This window comes from Micromys minutus (assembly GCF_963924665.1).
Source record: "Micromys minutus genome assembly, chromosome: 12".
Lineage (NCBI taxonomy): Eukaryota > Metazoa > Chordata > Mammalia > Rodentia > Muridae > Micromys > Micromys minutus.
Genome location: NC_137981.1, coordinates 58,466,785 through 58,494,022, shown reverse-complemented (window position 1 = coordinate 58,494,022; position 27,238 = coordinate 58,466,785). Strand labels below are relative to the sequence as shown.

General features: G+C 44.4%; 1 protein-coding gene across 2 annotated transcripts in view; it reads right to left on the bottom strand.

Moving 5' to 3' along the window:
* SGCG (sarcoglycan gamma) overlaps positions 1-23,770 on the bottom strand; it is a 30,756-nt gene extending 6,986 nt beyond the window's left edge. Inside the window, exons 1-7 of one of the 2 annotated variants that reach the window (XM_080926610.1) lie at positions 23,633-23,763; positions 18,147-18,337; positions 13,600-13,797; positions 10,886-10,987; positions 7,901-7,988; positions 3,235-3,354; positions 973-1,045 (exon numbers count right to left, since the gene is read on the bottom strand). In XM_080926610.1, coding sequence (XP_080782736.1) covers positions 973-1,045; positions 3,235-3,354; positions 7,901-7,988; positions 10,886-10,987; positions 13,600-13,794 — 578 coding nt within the window. In that variant the 5' untranslated portion in view covers positions 13,795-13,797; positions 18,147-18,337; positions 23,633-23,763. Of the gene's footprint in view, positions 1-972; positions 1,046-3,234; positions 3,355-7,900; positions 7,989-10,885; positions 10,988-13,599; positions 13,798-18,146; positions 18,338-23,632 lie in introns of both variants that reach the window. The other variant, XM_080926609.1, reaches the window with a different exon arrangement.
* Between the last annotated feature and the right edge of the window lie 3,468 nt (positions 23,771-27,238).

Below are 27,238 nucleotides of genomic sequence, written 5' to 3'. Positions count from 1 at the left end.
TGACTAAGGAACTAGGATTGTCAGTGTAGAATGAAGAATGCAGCCAGATAACTTTATCAGAATACAACACAAATGGCTTCTAGCTCACTTCTGATAGAATCCTTGGGCCCGTCAAAAACTTCATGATCCATATTGACTGTTTATATTTCTGTAGTGTTCTGGTGTTCAGAACATCCACCAGAATCACCCACTAAAATCTGCATAAACATTTTAGGACATCGTTAGCTTATAGAAACGTTCCTCTTCCATATTTACCAACTGGTGCCAAAGGGCCACACCCCGTGGTCAAGTTACTATAGCAGTGACCTCATGTGGTGTTTCCAATTTTTTGTTACTTTTTCCTCTCTGATAAAATACTTGAAAGAAGCAACTTAAACGAAGAAGGACTTCTTTTGGCTCGTGGTTTAGGGAGGTGCAGTCCATCATGATATGATGGTGGCAGCATGTCAGCAAGTGCTCTGTGATACTGGGAGGTGCAGTCCATCATGATGGTGACAGCATGTCAGCAAGTGCTCTGTGATACTGGGAGGTGCAGTCCATCATGATGGTGACAGCATGTCAGAGCTCTGTGATACTGGGAGCTTGAGATGGTTTGCTCATATCTTGGAATGTCAAGAATCAAAGTGTACTTGGGCCAGAACCTGGTTACAACAACATAGCCCTAATCATTCCTTATAACCATGGCCCACCTCCTGAAGGTTTTATTCCTCCCTCAAACAGACTCCCACTGTCCTCTGGAGCCTGAACAGTCAGTGTAGACAAGAGAGGAAGAGCATGAAGCCACATCAAAGTTCAGATCCAACAGGGCTTTGGACTTGCCTTGGGTTCTAATAAGCAATAACCAGTTAGTTACATACAGGAGTCCCTGAAAGTGAAGGTGACCAAGTGCGTAAGGAGTGAGGTGGGGACATTGTGAGTGTACCTCATTGTTTGCTATAAGAACATTTGTTTATATTAGAAGTAAACTCTTACCTAAGGTCCTGAAATGGGTCAGCTCTGACAAGAGGTGTCTCCACTGAGTGTTCAAAAAGAGCTCCTTCTGGCCCTAAAAGAAAGCCCAGAGATGTGTCAGGAACAAAACTACAAGACGTAGCATCAGCCAAATTAACAGCCAGTCCAGACAGGAGGCTGAGCATCCCTAATCCCAGAATCTGTAGTTTTTCAGAACTGGCTTAATCATCAAGTGTGAGTAGAAAATACCAACTCGTATCCTGCGGTCAGCTATTGTTGGAGGCCAGAGTTCACACTTTTAAATCTGCACAGTGGTTTGTTACCTAGGTAACCCGCAATGCTGACTGGAAAGCCATGCTGTGATGGTTAGAGCATAGCTACTTAGTAACCTTAAGGCAGCAGGGCAGCCTATGGCCCAGGGCAGCCAGTGTGAGCCTATGTATCTATATCTCCACACACACGTATGACTTAGGAAGTATGCAGGAAAGGCTTCACACAGAGCAGCGGGGCAGCCGAGTACATGAAGATGAACAGACAGTGCTGGGCACAGAGGCTCCTCAGAGTGCTAACCTGCTGTCCAGGTTGATTTAAAGGTATTTCTGGAGTGTCATGAACATATGCACAGATTTAAGCAGCTGTGCTTCATCTGTGATTTAGGTGCCACACCCCTGCCTGGGCCACACCCTTGTACCAATTTCTGCCCTACTTTGCTTTCTATTATTTTGACCAAATATTGTGACCAAAATCAACATGGGAGGAAAAGGATTATTTTAGTTTACAGTTCCAGGTCTTATCACTGATGGCCACCTAGGAACTGGTTAGAAGTGCAGTCTTGAGTACTATACCAAACTTCCTTGTTTATGATTTAGCTGTGAACTGCTCCCCCAGGCTTGTGGGTTTCATTACTAGTAATGGTGAGGTTGAGGAGCCTGGGGGAGGTGGTTTGCTAGGGGCAGGCCTTGGAGTTCATTGCTCTTATTTCTGGTCTGAACTCTTTTTTTTCTGAACCTCTGAGATGATTTGCTGGGCCATCAGCTCCCTCAGCCACAGAGCAAGCACTGTCAGCCCCAGTGCCTTCTCTCCTGAACTGTGAGCCAGAACAAGGCTTTCCCCCTGGAGCTGCTTCTGGCAGAGGCTTTGTTACAGCGACAAGAAAAACAATGGAGACACAAACTGAGGCAGAGATTCCAGGGGCAGGAACAATAAAGACAGACTTGGCAAACCCCTGTGGTGGCTTTGATGTGTGTCGGTCACACTTACAGAAGTCCTGGGCTAGGGAGCAAGTGGCTCAGTCTCTGTAATGATGGCTGGGTTTGATAGGATCCACGGTTCTGTTCACACCCTTTCTCTACCTTTTAATGTTAATGTCCTGCAGGGCAGAGCGCTGCCGACTTGGCAGGCATCGTCTTGATCGAAGAGTGGATGAGCGGTACCCACACAGTCCCACACACCTGGAGACAGACCTACTGACAACTCGCATGCAGCTAGTACAGAAATGGCAGCTAGGTCAGGAGAGCCGGTGTCTGCTATCCAACGGATAATATCCCAAGTGAAAGATACACTGAATCTACCCAACATAACAACCACACCATCTCAGCAGCACTGTGTGCCGAGGCGGTTCAATCACGTGACCCAAGGGCTGACTAGCAGGCATAGCATTGGCCACGATAGCTGTCCAGCCGTAAGGATGGGACCACATAGTGCTGGTGTAGGAAAATATCCACATTCAAACTGCCGATTGCTTTCTACTAACTTTCCGTGTGCCGTGTCTCCATCACTACAAGGTAGACAAGTTGAACCATCACAAGTCACGATGTTCAAGCCCCGGCAACCACATGGTAGCTTATGACCATCTGTAATGAGATCTGGTGTGTAGTTTGGGCCAATGGATTCAGGTCAGATACTTAAGCTACTGGCTCTTTTACTTATTAAACAGTAATTGTACATGTCTCTCTCTGTGTGTGTGTGTGTGTGAAGGAGAGCCCAGAGAGCCCTCCATTCCACTTTTAACTCAACCAGAGAAAAAAAGCTGTTGTGTAGACACACGGGGTATAATGCCAGACATTAGACCGTACAGAGAGATATGTAAGTCATTGACTACCGCAACTAGAAAGAGATAGTAGAGAAAGAAGGTGGGCAGAGCTCTGGGGAAGGCCTCATCCTTCAGATACAAACAGAATGTCCAACAGAACTCGAGAAGAACCGTTAGCGCAGCAAGCTGCCTTTCCTTCAGCAGAGAGCAGAGTTGGGAAGGCTTAGCTACCGCTGGCTGAATCCACAGACCTGTCACCCGTAGTCTGCCTGTGCTGACTGCGATGCCCTCCTCCTCAGCGGTGAACAGTGACTTGCCATCTTCAGAACTGATCCGAAAGTGCTGGCTCTGAACTTCTACCATCTGGGCTCCTGAAAGACCAATCAGCACAGTGTATTGGATGTGTTTACTGTAAGCAGCATTGATTCCCTGTCCTTACAACTCTGTGTCAACTGCTACCAAACAATGCACTACCTTATGTGTACTGGCTTCCATCTGTGTACCCCATAGTACCCTACCACAACAATAATAATAAAATGCAAAAATGAAATGGTTTTAGTGACAGATGTAGTTAGGAATTAAAGCTCACAATTTGCTCAAATTTCCTGTTTCTTAAGAAAAAAAATTTTGAATAGGTATGCTCCTCCCCAACCCCATAGATTCATGTGTTTGAGTGCTTGGCCCATGGGGAGTGGCACTATTAGGAAGTGTGGCCTTGTTGGAGTGGGTGTGGCCTTGTTGAAGTGGGTGTGGCCTCATTGGAGGAAGTATGTCACTGTGGGGCAGGCATTAGGGTCTCCTATGCTCAAGCTACACCCAGTTTGGCACAGTCTCCTTCTGCTGCCTGTGGATCAAGATGTAGAACTCTCAGCTCCTCCTGCACCGTGTCAGCCTGCATGTTGCCACAGGTCTGGCCATGATAATGGACTAAACTTTTGAAACCGTAAGCCAGTCCCAGTTAAATTCTTTCCTTTATAAGAGTTGCTGTGGTCATAGTGTCTCTTCACAGCAATAAAACCCAAACTAAGATAACAATTATATGTATTTTTTTCTACCCAGAGATTCAGGGCCACTAACATCTCTTATGTATGTTATGTTAATCTTGACCCTTATTGAATGAAAAAATAACATTTTCTGACAAAAAAAAATGTTAGAAAAATGTAGGGTGACTTATTCCATGAAGGCTCACTGCCTCCCTCAAGCGGTGACGACAGGATGCCTGTGTGTGTATCCACTCATTTCCATGAAAGACCCATTGGGTAAAATGGGAAGTAGCCACAGAGCCATCTCCCCAGCTCCCTCTCCCTGGGGGCAGTGCAGAGGGGGAACATCCTTCCCTTTCTTGGTCAGGGTGAAAACGGATTTGGTTTGATTTTGTTTCCACACACCCTCTTCAGCCCTGTCTGACCATTGCAGTTGCTGGTCTGGTGTTCCTGTCGAACCTGGTCGCTCTGCAGCAGTGTTAAGAATCCGTGAGTGACAATCCGTGAGTGACAGTACCGAGAGGTGTCCTGGCCCATCCGTGGCTCTCGTTGCAGCATTGCAACGTGGGCATTTCAGTTTCGGACTTCTCAGAACAGAACTGAGTCCCCCCCACCCTCGGCACCCATTCATAAGGGGGGTTCTGGAGCCCTTCCTGGGTCAGACCTCACTAAGATTTAATGATAGTGATCCTCCTATGAGGGTGATAGACAGCCCTTGGTAAGTTCTCGCTTCTTCACGGTAGAGTGAGGTATCTCCACAGACCCACTTAGACATCCACTCTGCTCCCACTGGTACTTTCATCCATCTCTAAACTCTAGAAATTCCCCTCTGGGATGCCATCCTTGACCCCGCCCCCTTCTCCACATCTGACACTCACTCTTCCTTCTACACAGGCCTCAGAAGATTTGCCTCAAAGTTTGTTCTGTGTCCTCTGGGATTTGGTGCTTAGAAGAGCCGGTTCCAAGTTCTAGCAGGGGTTGTCATGTCCTGGTGTTTTCCCACGGGCCACCCTCAGAACCTACATTGGTTATTTGTCTTGTTGCTGCAGAAAGACACCTGACAGTAGCAAGAAAGGTTTATTCCGGCTTCTAATTCTAGAGGTTGTGGCAGGGACTGGTTATGGGGCAGGAGCAAGAGGCACTGGTCACACCGCATTAGCAGGCAGGGTGTAGAGAGTAAACAGAAAGAGGGGCTTGGCTGTAAAACCCCAGGTCCATCCACAGTGACCCACTGTCTTCAGTGAGTTCTCACTTCCTAATGGTTCCACACATCAGCCCATGGAGGGCATGTTCCATTCAAGCCACAACACAGTGGTCTGTGGTCCCAGCGACATGACACTCTTCATGCTGCTGATCCCTCCAGTCATGACTCCCCACAGCTTGACCCTTCCCTGACCCCATAAAACTGACCAGGCTTTCCCCTCCTTTTCCTAGGCTGCTCTCTGTCCCTCAACCCACGAGAGGCTGCCCAGCAATTTGATTCCCCAACAAACTGTCTTTCCACGTGCGGAGTGATCTAGTTTGATGTTTTCACTGATCATGGTTAGCAGCTGAGATGAAAATACCTTCTAGGAGAAAGGATTTCCGGCCCTGAAGGGGATAGAAACCCCGCTAGAAGACCAACAGAGTCGACTAACCTGGACCTTTGGGGCTCTCAGAGTCTGAACCACCAACCAAAGAGCGTATGTGAGCTGGACCGAGGCCTTGCCGCTCATATGCAGCAGATATGCAGCCTGACCTTCATGGGGGTCCCGAACAACTGAGTGGGGCTACCCCAAAAGCTGTTGCGTATACATGGGGTGTGTTCTTCCACCTGGGCTGCCTTGATCTCTCTTCGAGAGACGAAACACCTAACCTCAAAGACACTTGAAGTACCAGGGAGTCAGAGGGTGATACCTAAGGGGGTCCCCACCTGCTCAAAGGAGAAGGGGATGGAGATGGAGAAAGGACTGTGGGGGTGGGGGAGTGACTTGGAGGGGTACAGTGAGCGGGATGTAGTGAATAAGAAAATTATTAAATTGAATTAAAAAGAAAAACACTTTCAGTGAGAAACTTTTTGTTTAAACCTGCAGAACTCCTGACCGCTTCTTGGAGGTAGGGCTGGGAATCACGTGTGTGGCAAACGACAGAGTGCCACCATTGCAGGATGCAGATGGAAGGAGGGCCAGGGAGGACACAGCTGCCAAAAGGAACTAGTCGGGGTCCATCCTGGTAGACTGCTCTTTTAGTTCCCTAAATTTGAAAGGATTCCCCTTTCATCTATAAATATAGAAAATGTTGTGTAATGGCCGGGCAGATTGCTCAGTGGCCAAAGCATTTGCCCTGTGGATGTAAGGAGCAGAGACCCCAGCACCGGTGTAAATGCTGGGGGCATGGCGGCCCACATGTGGCCTCAGTACTCAGCAGGCAGAGATGAGGGAATCCTGGAGCAAGCTGCCTAGCTGGGTAAGCCAAAGGGCTGAGCTCTAGGTTCAAGGGAGAGAGAGCCTGTCTCCAAGTTCAAGGCGGAAGGAGACAGAAGACAGCTAACGCTACACAGAGTGTGCAGGAAAGACAATAAATACATGTCCTCCAACACACATGTGGGAACACATCTACACATGCATGCACAGTCCACACACATACAGATGCAGGTCCCCCACCTTGTGGGAAGGGAATGAATGACAACATGATATGCTGTTCACCAAGAACTGATCTTTTAAAACACGTAATTCATGCCTTTTTGTTGTATACGTGTTTGTTTCTGTATTAATACATAAAACTGTTTCTATTAAATGTTCCTCACAGACTATAAAAAAGAAAAGGTTCCCCCTCAGGACATTCATTTGCCCACCTATAAAACACAGGCACTTTATCAATATCCAAACTCCCTGATAAATCACATTAAAAAAAAAAAAACCCAAGAACAAGCAAATAAGGAAGCAACTTTTAAGGATAACAACACATTTCCCGTGTGCTGTTATTTGACCACATATGGAACCCAGGACAGTCACATTCAACAAATGCTCACGGAGGGAATGAGAGAAATGAACAATGCCTCAAACATTTAAAGCCTACAGCAACTAAGGAATTTAAAGAATGATGCTAAGAAGCCTGCAGTGGGGACCTAGGATTTGCCTAGTTGGAAATCAATTGGCTTTTGAAAACTACAGTCAGGGCTGGAGAGATGGCTCAGTGGTTAAGAGCACTGGCTGCTCTTCCAGAGGTCCTGAGTTCAATTCCCAGCAACCACATGGTGGCTCACAACCATCTGTAATGGGATATGATGCCCTCCTCTGGTGTGTCTGAAGACAGCTACAGTGTGCTCATATAAATAAATATTTTTTAAAAAAGAAAAGAAAAACTACAGCCAAGTGGATGGGAACTGTGGGGTGGGGGAGGAGAGGGCATAGGGGAAGGGGAGGGAGGTGGAGGAGAAGAGAGAAAGGGGGAAAGAGATGAGAAAGGGTGAAGAGAGTGTGGATACGCCTCTGAGTCTGGTCAAGGCCTCTGTTCTCTTGGGCCTAGCTAACTTGGTCACTGGCAGATATATAGTCTTTCACAGACACACACTCACACACATGAATACACACAGACACACACACATGCACACTCTCTCACACATTTATGCACACATATAGATACATGCACACACATGCATGCATGCACACACACACACACACAGAGGCATGCATGCACACACACAGACAAACACACACATGCACATATAAACACATCCATGCACTCACACACATAGATACATGCACACACACAGACACACACACACACCTCTGCCTTTTGGTTCTAACTGTTCTCTGTGAATAGCATGAACGTCAGAAGGCGCATGTCTTATTATTTCTAAATATACTTGCAGTTCTTTAGAAGAAACCTCTGTCTGTCCAGCACCGTCTGTGGACCTGGAGCATGTGAGGTGCTGTGAGGATGGTGGACTCACCCACTTTCACCCTGCCTGTGACCTCCCCTTCTGGGTTGCGAGCATTGACGGTCACATTCTGAGTTGACTGCAAAAGCAGAGATGAGTCCTGGAAAAGATTTAAAAAATTAAAAATACACATTTATATTTGCACAGAGTTTATATTTACCCACTCTCTCTCTCTCTCTCTCTCACACACACACACACACACACATACACAAATACACACACACACACACACACACATCACCGGGATCCTATACATTTGCATTTAAAACTTTCTAAAAAGCCTCAGGCTTATATTATTTTCAGTGTATAAATATATTAACTTTAAAAAATAGGTTATAATAGTTCTTTGAGTTTGAAAGTCCAGCTCCTAACATGTTAATTAGTTCTCAAGACAAACGGGCATTTGTAGGGGAGAGAGCGGGGAGTGGTTTGCTAGTCTACAAGAAATACCTCGCTGCTTACTGTCAAAGTGCAGACGTTTCTCCCAGTAAAAGCAAAAACCCTGACACAGAAAGCCAAGTACCACAGGAGCCCTCAGCTGTGTGGTCTGAAGAAATTGGTCACTTAGGTGGGGAGGGTGTGAGTTACGGTTCAGCAGGAACCAGACACTGGGGGGCGCTATGGAGCACAGCTAACAGAGTTACCTAGTTTACATTGTTGCTGTGATTTCAAAATCACACTGCACGTTTCAAAAAGCTTGAAGACATCAATAAAGAAATGGTACATTTTGATGGAAATATATCTATGTGTTGAAAACATCCCAGGGTACTCTTTAAAATGTAAGTTTTTATGTCTCTCTCAGTAGATGAAAAGTTTCTTGTGCAAGACTGACCACCTGACTTCTGTCCCAGCATCCCAGCATTCCATCAGGTAGGCAGAGCAGCAACTTCCAAAAGTTGTCCCCTGCACACATGTGCACACACATGTGCACACACACACACAAATAGTAAACAAAACTTTGAGAAATATGTAATGTGTATTTCCTGGTGCTTCATGAGTGTGTACTTAAGAGTAGGGCCACCATGACTGCAAACTCAGGTCCTCATGCTTGTAAAGTCGGCACATTACCAACTGAGCCATCTCCCCAGCCCCACACACTGCTTTAGAGAACTCTACAAGGCAGCATTGGAGGCCAGAGCAACGTTCGTGGAGAAGACATTCTTTCAGCTGTAGATGGGTATTGAATGGCAAACTCTTCAGACTGTGAGGAAGCTCATCTTCTAGGATGTTATAGAAAACCACTCCCTAGAAACGTGTAACTTACACGTTGGACCCCGCAGGTTTCTGAGGGGCAGATTTGTTCTGCACACATTAGTGTTGTTACAAACTGCTGTGCACAGCTAAGCTATGTTCACTGTTTCTGTCTGACTTACTTTCTAGTTGTTATTCCCTGTTCTTCTCAAAGCATTCTGGGAATGGCAGCCTGATAAAACATAACTGAAGTTGTTCATTCTAGAAGGTTCCGTTTGCTATGGTCTATTGACCTGACTTTAGTCACCAGGTTCTCAGGGATCAACTGACATGACTTGGGAAAGTGGGGAGAATGAGCTGTCATGTTTTATTTTATTCAGACCTGACTTTCTATAGGAAAAATAAAACAACCCTTGTGCTAATTTTCTTTGTCTTCATTAACATTTCCAAGTATGTATTTCAAGTAGTATAACATTTCCTACTGTGGTTAATTAAGTGCACTGCAGCAATTCACTCAGCTCAGATCTGATTCATGCACGAATCGGCCTCCGGTACAGATCATCTGCACTTGCTCCTCAGGCCAGCAATTCCAGCAAGAGTACGACACAACCCCAGTAAGGCTTCACCCAAGTTCTGCCTGCCCTGGAACCTCCCCTTTGTGTACTGACTATCCTCTTGAAGGGCTCTAACAGACCAGAGCATGGCAAACATGGCTCTGGCAGGCCTTGCCCTTCCCCCATTCCCTCTGCCTTGCCAAACTGTTAGATTATATCCTAAAGCTAGGCCACCAAGGTCTATTCCCTTATTTGGCCATTTCCTCCCCCTGAGGCTGACCACCAGGTTCCTGCTATCAAAGCAGGAACCAACAATCAAAAGACCCCTTTGGCTCACCTAATTAACATACCCAATCAAAACAATCCAACTCATCCTGGGGGGAAGCCGTAAAGGGTGAGGGGTGAGGGGTGAGGGGTGAGGGGTGAGGGGTGAGGGGTGAGGGGTAAGGGTCTCCTTTTCCCCATAATCTGCCATTTGCCTATGGGTCATGTCTGTCTTCTATCTAGAAGCAGTCCTTTGTCCTTACAGGTCAACTATTCCTTCCTCCTCTCTCTTGTTCCTTTTCCCTTCTCTCTTGTCCTCTGTCTCCTGCCTTTGTATCTTGCTCCCTGTCCTCTGTCCTTCTTGGGCAGGTACGTTTCCTTTTGCTGAGAACGTGGTCTGGGATGCATTGTGCGGACATCAGTCCTTACAAGTCTCCTGCAGCCGGTAGGACACCCCGGTGAATGTTCTGATGGCTGGGAATAGCTTTACTTCCGTCTCTGTGAGCCTTTTTTTTGGTTCCGTGGAGGCTTTTCAAGTTCACAATTATTTCATCATGACTGGTGTGGAGCTGCTTCTGGCCAGTCTCAGGCCCACAAACCTCTATGTGGCACAGCTAACGCACGCTGGCTGTATTCCTGGAGTTTCTCCGCAGAGCCTCAGAGAGCCCAGAGTGCGTCCGATCAGGGCTGTTCGGCTGCTCCCACTAGTGGAGGGATCGTTCTGAGTAAAGACTTTTTAATCCTAAACTGTGTTACTTTTTATGAGCTAAATTGCTGAGGCTGCTAAACTCAGAGCAGAAGCATTTAAGAACAAAACCTTTATGGCAAATATCCTGTAGAGTCTGCTGTTCAATAGCACATTATCAGACAGAACATACCATAAATGTATGCACATATCTACTTGCTAACAATCCCCTCTGAAAACAGGATTTCTGTACTTGAGCGTTATTTATTTTTTCACAGATTATGTGAAACGCAGTCTTCTTACCACTCTGGAGCGTATTTCTTTGGCGTACAGCGGAAATAAAAATTCTGACTCCCCTTCCAGGCGAAGTCCGTCAGCCATGACATGCAAGTGACCCATTCCTATCTGGTAAAGAAAAGAGACATGAAGTTTCCATCAGTAACACATCCCTGTGGGAGGAAACCATCTCATACAACACATGTGGCCTAATCTTCAGGCTGTGGCCTGCATGAGGTGGATCTGAAGTCGCCACTGTCTTTGTGGTCCAAGATGTGTGCTCTCTTAGAATTCTGCGTAAGTTAGCTTCACAAATGACACAACTGTGCAGCTGGTGAATGCTTTGTCATGTGTGTGGTGTGTAAACGGCCAGGGCTACTTGGCTAGCTGAAGGGAGACTGTGGCTACTCCAGACTCCTCCATAACTTGCCTTCCGTGGCCAGGGTGCTTCACCACAGCAACAGGGGGGTCACTAACACACACAGGCGGCCAGCCTGTGCAAAGAAGTGCTGGGGTTCAGTATCCAGTGCCACGATGCCCTGAAAAACATTCTTATTATAAATTCTAACCCGGAAATCATATCCTACGTTGTCTAACGTTAAACACACTCACATTTGTAACCTTTACTAAGATATAATTTATAATAATTTCTAATATATGTATAGTACAATTGTATGCAAATATAATACAGACATATAGCATTTGTATACAATACATTGCATAGACAATATAATAAAAATACAAATGTGATAAATAATTGAATAATGCTTCTCAAGCCATACTTTAATTTTATGAGTATATTACCAGAATGTGTAGAAGTACAAGTATTTATCATGTGAAGACAGTGCTGGTAGCTATTGGCTTACACCGTGACGTGACAGAGACAAAGGCGTAGGAAACCTAAGTTCAGCGCCCTTCGTACTAACCCTCAGGCGATAGAGTCATTCTTGGCAAGAGCCTGGGCACACATCACTCCCTCAGCTGCCTGGGGAGAACACACTGACCAAACTGTGATGTTCCTCACAGTCCTATTTTTATCTCAGCGGATCTATCTTGCTAAATTAATGCATCCTATAGTAAATGAGAAACCCACCCCAGAATGCACAGAACAAGGGCTTCTTGTGGCATAGCTTAAAGGTAGAGCACTTGCCTGACATGTAAAAGATCTTGTGTTCAATTCCCAGCGCCGTGAAATAAACAAAATGTACACAAAATTCCAAGGCAAATAAGGTTGTGCAATTATTTTTAACATATGGGAATATTTAGAACAGGATAAATTCTTCAAGACTACTGGTATTTTATTTACTAGATCTGTTGTGAATATTGACGTTTTTGCACACACATTTATGTGCGTCAGAGCAGAGTATTGAAAACACGCAAATGTTGTATCACTCTGGCTTGGGCGTGGTTTAAGTGTGTCTTCCAAGGAGGTATTTCTCAACCTGTGGGTCGGAACCCCAAGTGGGTCAAATGATCTTTTCACAGGAGTCACCTAAAACCATTGGAAATGTCAGATATTTACATTATGATTTATAAAAGTGGTAAAATTACCATTATGAAGTAGCAACAAAAGTAATTTTATGGTTGGGGGATCGCCACAGCCTGTGCATTAAAGAGCTGCAGGGTTAGGAAAGTTGAGAACCACTTCTTCCGTGTTGGCGGTGTGGTCACTCGGGTGGTAGCTTTCTGGACTTTTAAGAGGTCATGGAAGGCCCTTGGGTCAATGGCAACTTGCACTTGAGAGAGTCTGAGATATTTGTCTGGGGGGCCCCAGTTAGCTTTTGTGGGAGGGTTGTGATAAAATCCCCAGCTAGGCCCCACCCAGTCTGGCTTTTTGTCTGCTGATTGGATTCTTCCTGCCTCTGCATTCTCGAACTCCCTCCAGTCACCCTGAGGTCCCCATCAGAGATGAACCTAAATCCTTAAACCTCCAAAATAATGAGCTGAGCAAACAAGCCACTTCTTTAGATTAAGTCATCAGCTGTAAATGGGACATCTCTATAAACCCCAAAGGCTCAGGGCAAGTCAGCAGGGAGGAGGCAGAAAGAGCAAGAACTCGGGAAGGAGCTCATGGACAGCTCTTGGGCGTGGCTTACAGGGTGCACTCCGGAAGTGGTTAGATCAAACCAGCCAAAATTCTGGCATATATAGGTAGACAATCTCTGGGCCACAACCCTTACTGCTGAAGAAGAATCACTCTGCTTAGAAGATGTGGCCACTGATAGATAGGTGTCCCATGCTCTGGTGGATGGCCCCACACCCCTGCACTATGGGCAGCATTAATTGGATTTATTGAGTTATAGAAACAATGACATGAAATTGAGAGTCGGATCTGTCAGAAAGATATGGAGAGAATTGTAGAAAGGGACAAATATGATCGTATTTTAATGTATACATAATGTATACATAATCAAGAATAAAGAAAATTTAAATGAAAACCAAACAAAAATTAAAAACAAATAAATACTTGGGTATTTCATTACAGCGATTTAATTTAGATGGGAGAAAGCACGCAAGCGCTAAACTATAGGACCGATGGCATTAGGAAAATCTAGTCCTATAGATTGTAATCTGCAAATGATCACTAAGACATCTTGACAGAATCAACCACAAATTCAAGATCAGAATTGTCCTACCCCACAGAGATAATGACTAATGGAAACTACAATACAATACGCAAAAAAAAAATTTTTTTTAATCAACACAGTAATTTACGATGAGCCAGAAAACGCAATACTCACCGGAGAAAACCACATCACTTTCAGAATCCAGATCGTGAGAGCGAGATTCACAATGAGGATGGTGAGCAGGAGAAGAACGAAGAGGTAGAGGCAGCGCTTCCTCCATCCGTAAATGCCGACCTTGTAGACATGCTGGTTCTCGGGCCTCTCGATGTGAGTTCCCTCAGTGACTGTGGTGTACTGTTCTCGAACCATCTCCTGGGGGGGAGAGAACTTAGTTGTCAGCACTGATGTATCATAAGTCTGGAGAACAGTTCTACCCCAGACCAGAAGCCAGGTATGGTGAATACCCAGAGGGGGGAGGGGAAGGGCGCAGGAGTTCAAGGGAATCCTTGATTACATAGTGAACTCCAGGTCAGCTGCCTAAGTCTCTGTCTCAAAGGAAGAACAAATTGGGGTTGGGGGGGGATATTGCGTTGAAACATGTCACACTGTTTCAACCACAAAAAGATATTTAATTTGTTGCCTAAAACAATTTGGATGTGACCAATTCACTTAAAATCCCAGTGGCCATGTTTTTAGATTTTAATCAATTTCTCTCTCTCTCTCTCTCTCTCTCTCTCTCTCTCTCTCTCTCTCTCTCTCTCTTTCTCTCTCTCTCTCTCACACACACACACACACACACACACACACACACAGACACACACACACACAGTCTATGGCTTTCAAAACCCTGCTGGGCTGAACTTGACACTGAAGCATCAACCTTTAAGCCAAGTTATCAAATAGAAAGAAAAAAAAAAGCAAGCTAGCAAATATATATAACTAATTACTTGGTTTGGTTCTGAATAGTTAAATTATGTCTTCTCTCAGCTAAATTATTCAGAATTATAAAACATTTTTTACAAGACACCTACTACACCCGTTTTTGCCAGATCTGAATCCCAAACAGGAAGAGACGTGAGGGTTCTGGCTTTTCTCCTATGACTATGGAGAGATATGCTCCTGGTGAGTTTTGCACAGATGGTGTGCTGTGTCCTGAGGAGGCGCCACAGGTTCACTGCGCTCACAGGCCCTTCTGGAAAGAGGAATGTGGACACACACCTTCCTTGGCTTTTGGTCACCCTCACCTATGCAACCATATCTCTCATGGAAGTGAAGGTGTCGACCCACTGCCTGAGTCCAATCCATGTCTACACACTGCCTTTCAGGAGCCTGGAGACACTTCCTGCCTCTTCCTCTCGTGAGCTGCAGTTACCTGAACCATTTCCATTGGCTGTTAAGCATCATGTTGCTAAATGTGTACCAGGTGTATTACTTATATACAGGTTTGGTTTGGATTTTGAGACAAGACTCACTCTGGTCCTGGTTGGTTTCAAATTCATGGCCATGTCTGGCCTCTGCCTCCTGAGTTCTGGGATTACAGCCACAAACCACTGCACCCCATTCTTATTACTAAACTGCCTCTTTAATGTTTTTGTTTAACCTGTTACCTGCTGATGTCAGCTGCATCATATTAAAAAGACCTTCCTCCAGAGAAGCATGAAGTGAATGACCAGGTAGCAAACAATATAAAGTTTTACTTAAGAGCTGGTTTTGTTGTCTGACCGACACCAAACGCCTGTGAAAAGGGACCCCAGGAGTTCAGACAATGGGAACCACTGGGCAGAACGCCAGTTCCCCGGGGCTTTGAGGTCATTCAAAGTGGAACTCACGTTGGCAAGAGATCATGTTGACCTGAAAACACAGCACCCTGTGATCTATTTATAACCTTGTACACAGTAACAGAGGGAGGGAATATTCTGGAATTCAGACTTATATTCAATGACATGAAAATAATTCTGCACTTTATATATATATATATATATATATATATATATATATATATATATATATTGAATAAAATTTAATTTTATAAACTGGTTTTTAAAAATGTATGTTAGCATTAAAAATTATACTCCCTGTCAATTATCCTCCAAAGTGTGTTGATGTTATACCTAACTATTATTGACTTTAAATGCATTTGCTCAAATATAAATATCAGGGTTTTGTTGTTGTTTTGGTTGGTTGTATGTTTGGCTATCCTGGAACTCACTCTGTAGACCAGGCTGGAATTGAACTCACAGAGATCTGCTTGCCTCTGCCTCCCAAGTGCTGAAATTAAAGATTTAAGCCACCACTGCCTGCCCTAAATATCAGTATTTTTATAATTTGAATATTAGATATAAATCATTAGTGTTTTATATAAACATTAGGTTTCCCACACTTTTAAATTCATCGCTCTCAATTTGTTATTTAAGCAAAACAGGTAAATATTCTATTTTACACATTCTTTGATTCTTTTAAAAGAAATTTGTTTTATTACGTATGTATAAGAGTCTTGCCTACATGTATGTCTGTGTATGTATAAGAGTCTTGCCTACATGTATGTCTGTGTATGTATAAGAGTCTTGCCTACATGTATGTCTGTGTATGTATAAGAGTCTTGCCTACATGTATGTCTGTGTATGTATAAGAGTCTTGCCTACATGTATGTCTGTGTATGTATAAGAGTCTTGCCTACATGTATGTCTGTGCACCGTGTGCACTCAGTGCCCTTGGAAGCCAGAAGAAGATGTCAGATGCTCTAGAACAGGAGTTACAAATACCTGTGGTTGCTGGGAATTAAACCCAGATTCTCTGGAAGAACAACAAATGTTCTTAACCACTGAGCTATTACTCCAACCTCAACTTTGACTTTTGCTATATAGGCAAATTATTGAATGTATTGCCAATTCTGTCTTGCTAAATATAGGCTAGCCAAAGGCACTATGTGTTTCAACCAACCCTGACTTACTTGTCTGCTCAAGACAAGACACTTCCAGGAGCTGAAGCACCAAGATGACTAACATGAGTCATGGTCCAAAAGTATTAATATCACATGATCTTACAATTCTATCACCCAGCCCCTCAGACAGTAGGGCCTTGAGTTCAAGGTCAGATTGAGATTCATAGCCAGTCTTTCAAACAAACAAACAAAAACCAAAACACCAAAACATAAGGGGAAGTGTAGGCATACTTCTCTCAACTGTGGAGAGCTCTTGATGCTGCTTCTAAGATATTGGCAAGAATTTGACATTGGGCTAGGACAAAGAAGTAGGCTCACAATCTTGGTCATCTTGATAAGTCCCTGAATGCCACTGGATCTTTGTTTATGCCTTGCTTGTTCCTTGACTGCTTTGCCTTGACCTGTAACTAACCCTATTCTTTTCATGTACCAAGAATGATATAAAAGCAGACTGGGAAAAAATTAAAGCACTGGCTGGAGTCGTAATATAATGTTGTCTAATTGTCTTTTTTTTTTCTTTTATCCTCCCTTACTTCCTCAAGACCCCGTTGACTGACTAAGCAGGTTTGATCACTCAACCTACTTCAACAATCATTCAACCTTTCCTCTAGCCTGTCACTCACAAGAAGTAGTAGAAGAGAAAAGTTATCAGGACACAGAGGAGGTAGATGTGTTTAGAAATAGTTCTTTGGGATCAGGTCCAATCTTCATTGTCAGGATATCAGCAGTTCAGTCACGTAGCAAACACCAAATACAAATCAGCAGGTACAGCCCAGTCACCACACATGAACTAGCAACCATGGTTCAATCCAGAAGAAACCACCAGGCTCACCAACCAGCCAGGATATATATAAGCAGCAAGAAGCCACAGGAACCTCATGAGAAGTTCTTTGGTGAGTTTCTCTTTATGGTGTCACCACAAGCTTAGCTCAGAGATGCAATGTAAGGCGAACCAATACTAACTAATTTGTTAGTGAAGAATAGCAAGGTGGGGCAAAGTGAAGCAGTGCTCCAGCTCCCTCTGTCTGTGGGGTAATGTTTATAATTCTTCATCATGCATCCTTTCATGTGCCTTAGCAAAACATCCTTACACCTGTGTGCCCCAGCAAAACATCGCTGGTCATAAGTGACTTTCCAAAGAAACCAAAAGTTTCTTCTTCAAGGAAGTATATTTTTTAAGGCTAGTCAGACTCTTGAAAAATTAAAAATCAATCATATCTAAGAACTCAAAGGGTGATTTATGTAGTTTACAATTACAGAATACAATGGGTCCCACATATCTGGCAGACTATATACAGCTGTGCATTGGTGTTCCTCCAACAAAGCCACACCCACTCCAACAAGGCCACCTCCTAATAGTGCCACTCCCTATGGGTCAACAGGGACCATTTTTTGTCAAGCCACCACATCAATACCAGACCCCATTGGCTTGTATTGATATCATAATGCAGAAATGCATAAATTACAACTTTAAAAGATACTAGAATCGATAAGTCTCAACTCTGTAATAGTCCAAAGTCTCTTGAAACTCATGCAATCTTTTAACTGTAATCCCCTGTAAAATCAAAATGAAAAAGCAGATCACATGCCTCCAACATGTAATTGCACGGGATATAAATTACCATTCCAAAAGCAAGGAAAGGGAACGTAATGAGGAAATACTGCACCAAAGCAAGACTGAAAACCAGCTGAGAGACTTGAAACCCTCTATTTCCATGTCTGCCAACAAGGAACCCTTCAAGACGCCTAAGCACTTTCAGCTTTGTTGACTGCAACACACTTCTCTCTCTTGAGCTGGTTCCTCTCCCTGTCAGCAGCAGATCTTCTTAGCAGGTATCCCAAGGCTCTGGCATCTCCAACATTTTAGGGTCTCCAAGGTAATCCAGGCGTCACCTGCACAGCTTCACACAATGGCCTTCCTAGGCCTCCATACAGGCACTCTGGTGACACATGCTTGGGTTCAATGGCTTTCTGTAGTTAGAAGAGACCAAATGGAAGAGCAAGAGATCCAGCTGACCACCTTACCATCTTCAGCTTAGAACACATTTATCCGGTTTTGTCCACTTCAGGCACAGGCTCATTCTAGAACACATGTTTACAAAAGTGTGCAATTTAAATTCTTTCCTTGTGGCTGTGTGTTGTCCTGTCTTTTATTCAGCACCCTGGGAAACCTGAATGTAGCCCATGGTGCTTGACCAAGGGGCATCATCGGCAGCAAGAGGCTGAGCTGGCGGAAACAGTGCAGCACATCCAACAGCTAAGAACAGCACTTAAGTTGTCACCGAGAGCGCTGTGTGTTAAAGGACTGTAGTGGAAACGGTGGCATGCAGCCTCCTTAGCCTTAAACACAACCAAGAGTCACTTGATACCAACTTGGCTCCCATCCCTAGCATGGGTTATAACAAGTGTCAGCCATTGACTTACTGCACACACATCAAGTGGGGACAGGAAAGTTGTGGGTGGCTGTAGCTGCTGGTGACAAAATCCCAGAGCAACCGCTGACACAACCGCTTAAACAGGTTTCTGCATCCGGCAGCAGTGGGAGCCTACAGCGTCATGCCTCCTTCTGTCATGTGACAGTGAATGCCTACTGTTTGTTGTTGTTTTTCTGAGTCACTGTAAAGGGTGCTTAACTTTTCCATGTCAGGTGACCTGAGCACCTTCTGTTTTTGTCTCTGCTATTGTGGGAGTCAGAGTGTGGCGGCTGAAAGACTTTCGTGGTTCTTTCTGCGAATGCAAGCTAAATGACTATGGTTTTCTTCTGTGTGGTGTCAGAGTGAGCGCCTACTCTTCCTAACATGCTCCAGGAGATCCCCAGATTCTCTTCTGCATCATATTATAACATTGTCCACTATAGTCCGTGAATGCCTACGTCTGTATACAATGTTTGGATATGTGGGTACCTAGTGTTCTCTTGTCTGCACTATGAAGACTGCCTCAGCTCTTTGTTATGTGGTCCTACTATCTACCATGTGAGCATCACTGTTGTGTAACAAGGGGTGACCAATTGGGGTATATTATCAGTCTACACATAGAGACTACAACTGGGAAGACATGATATCCAAGCAAGCCACTATGTCTCAAATATCCCAAAAGTTGATGCAAACACCCTCCAAAAAAATCCCAATGGATCACCTGACCTCTACGCATGCTAATTACACTTCATTATCAAAGGAAGTCATGGCAGGAGCTGATGCAGGAGCCTGGAGGCAGGAACTCAAGCAGAGGCCATACAGGAAAGCTCCCTGCTGGCTTGCTCCTCATGGCTTACTCAGCCTTTCTTATGCCATCCCAGGGATGGCATCATGTACAGTGATCTGGGCTCTCCCACACAAACCATCAATAAAAAATGTCTCTAAGGCATGCCCACAGGCTAATCCAATGGAAGCAATTCCTCAATAGGGGAGTCTTCTTCCCAGGTGACCCTAGTTTGATACAATTGCCATTCAAACCTATAGTGGTAGCATCGTGTCTATTAGGATAGTGATTATAAAAGGAGAAGGAGAAGAAAGAGAAGGAGGAGGAGGAGAAGGAGAAGGAGGAAAAGAAGGAAGAGAAGAAGAAGGAGGAGGGGAAGAAGGAGGAGGAGAAGGAGAAATAGGAGAAGGAGGAGGAGGAGAAGAAGGAGGAAGAGGAGGAGGAGAAGGATCACAAATGTCTGATGAAAGTGAGGGAAAGCTTGAGCTCTTTTGTAGTGTGTGAGTGAAATGTAAATTAGTGTAGACATCACACTTAAAAATATGGAGGTTCCTCAGAAATCTAACAACAGAGCATCCATGTGACCCTGCAATCCCGTTACAGGGTAAGATCTGTGTGCTGAGAGGACACCAGCATGTCTACTGAGCATCAGGCACAAAATCCAAGGTACGTAATCAATAGCTGGTGTGCCATTTCGGGTGAGTGCACAGAGAACACGTGTGAATACAATGGAATGCTCTTCAGCCACAAAAAGGACAAAGTCCTTTTGTGACAACACAGATGGTATTGGACATGGCAGGTTTTAAGTGAGATAAGCCAGGCACAGAAAGCCAGGCACCATGTGACTTTACAGCCTTCAGTCCCAGCCCTCAGGAGGCAGAGGTAGGTAGATCTCTCTGAGTTCAGGGCCAGCCTGCTCTACATAGTGAGTTCTAGGACAGGCAGAAATACATAGTGAGGCCCTGTCTGGAAAAAAAAAAAAGAGGTATTTCATAGAAGTTGAGAGTGGGTTGTTGGTTTCCGGAGTTTGAGAAAGTTGAGGTCGGGAGGGATAAAGAGAGGCCGATCAACAGGTGCTAAGTCACATTCAGGAGAAATGGCATTTCATGGTCTTTGTCACAGTAAGTTAAAAATAATTTTCATTGTCAGGTTGGCTGGATTTAGAATCACCTGGGAGACACACCGTTGGGTGAGGGTCCTCTAGAGAAGTTTAACTGGGAGAATGTCCGTTCTGCATGCAGGCAGCAGCTCCCCATGAACTTGGATCTTGAGCTTAATAAAGGGTAGGACAATTAAGCACCAACTCTCACCTTTCCTGACTCACGTAAGTACAGTGGTTGACCAGCTGTCTCTGTAACCATGCCTTCTCCACAATGATGAACTATATTGCTTTAAACCAGGAGCTAAAATAAGCTTTCTTTCCTTGAGTTGCCTTTGGTCTGATATTTTCTCATAGCAACAAGAAGCTTTAAAATGTTACCTATAGCTTTAAAATGCCTCAAATGTTTCAAGATAAGCAGAAGCTAAAATTTGGAGTGTGATCACTACAAAAAACTGTGTCATTACAAAGATAATGGATAACTTAATTGCCCTGTTTTCATGTATAGACATTAAAGTATTATAACTTTCCAATGCCAATTTACTGAGGTTATCAATTTAGTTTTTAAGTGCATTTGTGGTTTGCCTACACATATGTCTGCTTACCCCAATCATCCTACAGGCCAGCTGACATAAATGTTTGGAGGGAGAGTGAGAGAAGTCTGGCATGCTTTATAAAGTCACCAACTATTTCGGTGTCTTTGCACAGCCTTCATCCCAGATTTGGGCTGATGAGGGACTGAAGAAAGGACAGACACATGGACACATAAACCTGAGACTGGGTGGTCTGATGGAGAAGCCCCAGGAGCCCAGTGTGTACATTGTATACATTTAAACAGGCGGTGGGGTTATTCCATACAGCTGAATGGTTGGGTGGGGCTATGACATCCAGACAAACAAGGAGTCACTATCCTGAAAAGGATTCAGGCATAGCTAATCTCAACAGGAACAGTTGGGGGCAGGCAGAGAAAGCTATGGTGGCCATTTTCTTCACTCGATGTCAACACTCACACACAGCAAAGCTTTGCCATCACTCTGGGCCCAGCCCTGGAGAGGCCTTGCCATTTCCTGTAGGTCTAAGGCATCAGGGGCCTTGATGTGGCTGGACCCTTATCAGACAGTACACCTAGGACTTCACTCATCCCCATCCCCCTACCATGTGCCACCTCTTCTGTTCTCCTGACCAGCAACTGTGTAGCTGTATCTGGACCAGTGGCAAGGCCCGATAGTTCTCATTTCTTCCCCTACAGATGCCTTTTAATTTTTTCATGTTATATGGTAGAGAATATTCTTGGAAAAACTATACAGAAATATTTTATAAGGAGTTTAGATTAATGACCTGATTTCATTAAGGGGTCAGGCAACCTTCTATGTCTATATATCATTTATCTGTCTGTCTGTCTGTCTATCTATCTATCTATCATCTATCTAAATTTTAAACCTAGGACAAAAGGCTGAGGTGTCTATTTAAAATATCATATTGTACCTACCTGCCAAGTTCTCCCAGCATCCCTCAGTCCCCAATCATCACAGGGTATGGCTGGCATACCCCACCCTCCACCCTGAACTCTCTAACCTGGTCCTGAGCTACCCTTCCCCTAGAAGATCTTCCCTATACAACCCAGACACTTTGACTACCCTCCACTTTTGTACCTTTGCAAACCTCCGTGTTGATGCACCTAGTTTATGTTTCTTCCCCCTCTACCTCCCCTGTTCCCTCTTCCACACTGTTCAGGGTCACGACCGCTCTGAACTCTCCCAGATGTGTCTGCCTCTGCCTATGCTGTCCCACACCTCTACAGTGAACTTTCTCCTCCACCATACCTAGAGGCAGTCACGTCCTTTCCTTTCTTTCTTTCTTTCTTCTTCTTTGATGCTCATTCCGTCACCTACTTATCTGTGAACCCAGGACTCCACATCTGCTGGGCAAACACTGTCATACAACCACACTTCAAGCCACAAGAAGTGTCATTTTATAGGACACGATAGAAAGGTATTATTTGGGTATTTAACTGCCATCTTTGTTTTGGAAACTCGGACTAGACAGCCCTCAGAATCATAGATGTAACCAGTATAAGAAACTATTTTCTCTTTGGCTTTGAAAGAAAATTTCAAACCATTCTGGAATCCGCTAGATTAACCCCGCCTGAACCACTAGTTTTGAAACTCTCAAAGTGAACTTGCTTGTATCTAGATGTTTCCAGGAAAAGAGGCAAAGGGCAAACAGGCTTTTGCAGTTCCTGCAACCCAGACTTGCCCATCCTGGGGGTGAATCTTTGAGCCAGTCCAATTGGCCTTTCCTCATTCCTTTAAAAGTAACTCATTTTCCACCCCCACACAGTAACTTAGTAACACAAAGAAACCACCCCAGTTTGAGCAATCAAAAGCAACAGTTCCTCTTTACCCTACAGGATGGCGGTTTTCAGTGCGAACAGCATGCACCACTTTCTTTTCTCCAAACCTTGGGAGGGAAAGAGTCCCAGAGCCGTTGGGGAGCTGACTTGACAGTTGGCTCTTGTGATGTTTATTCCCAATTACAAATCTCCGACATTTTCATCTATCAGTGTCTCTAAGTCAAACCACCCGAAGCCTGAAGCACCAGACCGAGCCTCTCAGAAAGGTTTGAGTGGAGTTCCCGTGATTTTCAAGCCTGTACCTTCTCTGACTTAGTTATCAGCCAACATCCCACAATGCAGTCAAGACAAGTATATAAGTGCTTGCAACAAGTCATGCTAAACACACAGCACAGTGGTCTCTGGGACAATTTGCACAGGTAAAATGTTAAGGAGACTGGATTTTGTTAATAATTAAAATATAATGTGATCATCAAATTATCCAGCCTTATTTTAGGTTATTAACCATTATTCTATCAGTGAAAAAAAGAAAAAAAGAAAAAGAAACCCTGTACCCATCTGCTTTACAAGTTACATACTAATTCTATAAAAATCCAAGTGGAAACTGATTGCTTACCTTAGCCAATCAAAAAACACACTGATGAAGTGATTCCCAATGATGACCCAAGCTCTGTGGAGATGGAAAGACTTAAACTCCCTTTTCGTGTACAGCGAGACAGACAGTGAGTTGCCAGTCTCTCCCCCAAGAAAGGGCTCTTTGGCTCAGGTTTCTGCCCCTCCTTTAGCAACAGGCGAATCTAAATTTACCCAGTGACTTCAATTGCTCAGACTCTCTTAAAACTGGGAACCAATTCCAGCTGGCACCCTGGAGTGTGCCAAACACATGCCAGAGCCAACCAACTGTTGGGGCAAAGCCAGCACCCCAACATGTAAACCCTGTGCCACTTCCTGAGAAGTTTGGCCATCTTTGATGAGCTCTAATGTCAAACCTCACCACAATCGCTTAGAACTCACACACAGCTCTCAGAACTAGCCTTTACTGCTTTATGGGTTGCCTGTCCTTACCCAGAGACAGAAAACTATCCAATAGGAAAAGGTCTGCCTTTGGAAACACTTTCTTTAAGCCCCTTGGTAAGTAAGAAGCTTTATTTTTTGAGAAGAAATGTGTTTTGTGGTCACTAACAAGAAACAAGGTAATAACAGGCATAACATACCGACATTTTTGATCATATTAATCTTCTATTTTGATTTCTTTCCATGCTGCCTGGAAGCCTGACTTAAAATGGACTAAATTACATAACTAGAGATTTACGTCTTGGCACCCAGCCTTGCACAGAAGAGACAGTTGCACAGGGATGTGTGTGGTTAATTTTAGCATTCTCCTTGGGAGACCCGCCCCATTCCATTTATTTGCTACGTGACTCTGTGTTTGAAACTTGATGCATCTCTTATGGGAACAGCTGCAGGCCTTAAATTAAACCAGGACAGTTTCAACTAATTTTATATTTATCGGGCACTTAGAACCCTTTTGTGGATCCTCTACATACAACTTTGTCCACTGTTGATGATCCAAACTGAGAATCAGAGTGTGACAATCAGCTCTTAATTAAAAATCTCTAACCTCTCTGCCAGTGATGCCACCTTGACCTTCCAGACTGATGGAAAAACACAGGTCTGAAAGTCCCAATTTGATATTCTGATTAAATTGTGACACACAGCCCCAAGTCATGTTGCTGAATGTATAGAGCTCTGCAGTCCCAATTCGAACTACTAACTACATGAGGTACTATCTTTCGACTTTTAGGAAAGTAACGTCTGTCTGTCTGTCTGTCTGACAAATGAGGTTGGAGGTGGTGTTGAGAGCATATTGCATAAAATGATAGCTTTATTTTTAAAGACTGTGATTTGTCCTGAGAGACTCTGGCCCCGAGAGCAGCTTTGGGTCTGTTTTGAGGATAGAGGATGACTCCACAACTGGATAGACACACAAACCGCACCATCCTCCTGACACGGACGGATCAAACACTGATTTCTAGAAGAGAGAGTTCCACAAATCAGTTTACTGTGGTGAATTGGGAATGTGAAAGCACATGCCATATTAAAATCTTACCAGAAAAACACTGCCCTGAGGACTTAGCACATCAGGCGGAGGAGAGGGTCCAATTCTCTCATCCTGGCTCTATAAGGAGGAAGACATCTTTGAATATAATGGCCCTATAGATCCATTGGGAGGGACACTATTAGGAGGTGTGGCCTTGTTGGAATAGGTGTGGCTTTGTTAGAGGAGGTATGTTACTGGAGGAAGGCTTTGAGATCTCAGAAGTTCAATCTCTTTCCGGCTGCCTGTGGACCAAAATGAACTCTCAGCTTTCTCCAGCACTATGTCTGCCTGGATGCTGCTATGCTTCCCACTATAATGATAATGGGCTGAACCTTTGAACCTGTAAGCCAGCTCCAAATGTTGTCCTTTCTAAGAGTTGCCACAGTCATGGTGTCTCTTCACAGCAGTAAAACCCTGAGACAAAAGTAAGAAGAAATTAAAGTTTAGGGCCAGGCATGGTGGTGTACACTTTAATCCCAGAACTCAGAAGGCAGGATGGATCACTAAGTTCTATGCCAATCTAGTCAGCAGAGTGAGTTTCAGAACAGCTAAGCTTGGGCTGTAAAGGAAACCATTGAAAACAGAAAGCTGATGAAGATGAAGATGTGATTGAACAAAGGGAGCAGGTTCAGGGCCCAGCAAGTGGCAGAACTTGGCAACTTTGGCTATATGGTTCTGGCTTCAGAGTCAAGAATAGAAGAAAGGGGTTATAGGCCCTCCCTCCACAACTAAGGAAAGCCTCTGAGGCCAGGTATATGTCAGGGGTGTCTCTGCATGGAGGTCTAGAGAGGCCACTGCATGAAGCTATGAAGGTGAACCCTGGTTGCCTTGGAGACCACGAAGTGTTGGAGGTGCCAGAGCCCACAACATCTGGCATCATCACTGTGAGGGCCCCACTGACCTGCTGTGCATACGTAAGGTATGAACATTAATGACCAATTCTCAGAGCACACCCAACTGTTCAGGTCCATCTCAGTTTAGTTCCCACATACGATGTGGCTTGAATTGTCCTCTGTCTGCCTGTTTGCCTGTCTAACCTGCTGTTCACCCACAAATATTGGTTTGCCTGGACTCTCTCCTCAATAGCTGAAGTCAGGTCGACAGGTCTAGCCTGACCGTGTAGCTTGACTTTGCAACAGACCAAAGAGGCGATGCTACCCCATTGTGGATGTACCACCTGTAATAGGTTGAAAATATCACAGCATGCAGTGCAAGTTTGTGTGTTAGTGTGTGTAATATATACATATACCTGTGTGTCTGTGTGTATACATGTGTGCCAGTGGATGTTCATGAACATATATTCACATGCTTATGGAAGCCAGAGGTTGACCTAAGGGATCTCTCTCTCTCTCTCTCTCTCTCTCTCTCTCTCTCTCTCTCTCTCTCTCTCTCTCTCTCTCTCCAGGCTTTTGTGGTGGGAGCATGCTTAAGGAATAGAGCCACGTGAGAATTCTGAATGCTTGTGAGAAAACTTCAAGAAAATAAGACTTTTGTGACCTCAGTTTCTTCAGAACACAGAATTGTTGTTGGAATGTGTTTTCACACTCACCTCGGATGTAGGGGATGGATGAGTAGTTTACTTCAGATTACTTATTATTGCTTGCTGTTATTACTCAATTAAATGTTTCTGGCTCTGTGGGAAAGCATGTTTTTGGTCTGTACAGCTTGTCCTTACAATACATTATACTCATGTGATTCTTCTTTACCCTCAGAGTATAAACTGTCTGATGCTCTGCATAAGTTTGTCTATTGCATGAGACTTCAGTACACCTCATTTATCAGCTCCATTCTTTGGGGTCCCAGAAGCAGTGACTGGGTTTCTCACTGAACCAGCAAGAGATTCATCCCACACCATTTATCTGCTTAAAATCCTCAACAGAGTCTTGAAGATACAGTACCAACTTTTTAAGACACATGCATTCCTCTGTGTCACCTGGATCTCATGCTGATTTTCTTTGTGGCTCACTGGTCCATGTGATCTCTGGCAAATGAAATTATGTGAAGCGCAGAGTGTAGTGAGGAAGACAAGGGGAGTCAGAACTTGAGACAGTCTCCAAAGTGGGAATGGACAATGAGCAAAGGGATTATTCCCACTTCATTTCTGTTGCTTTAGTAAGATAT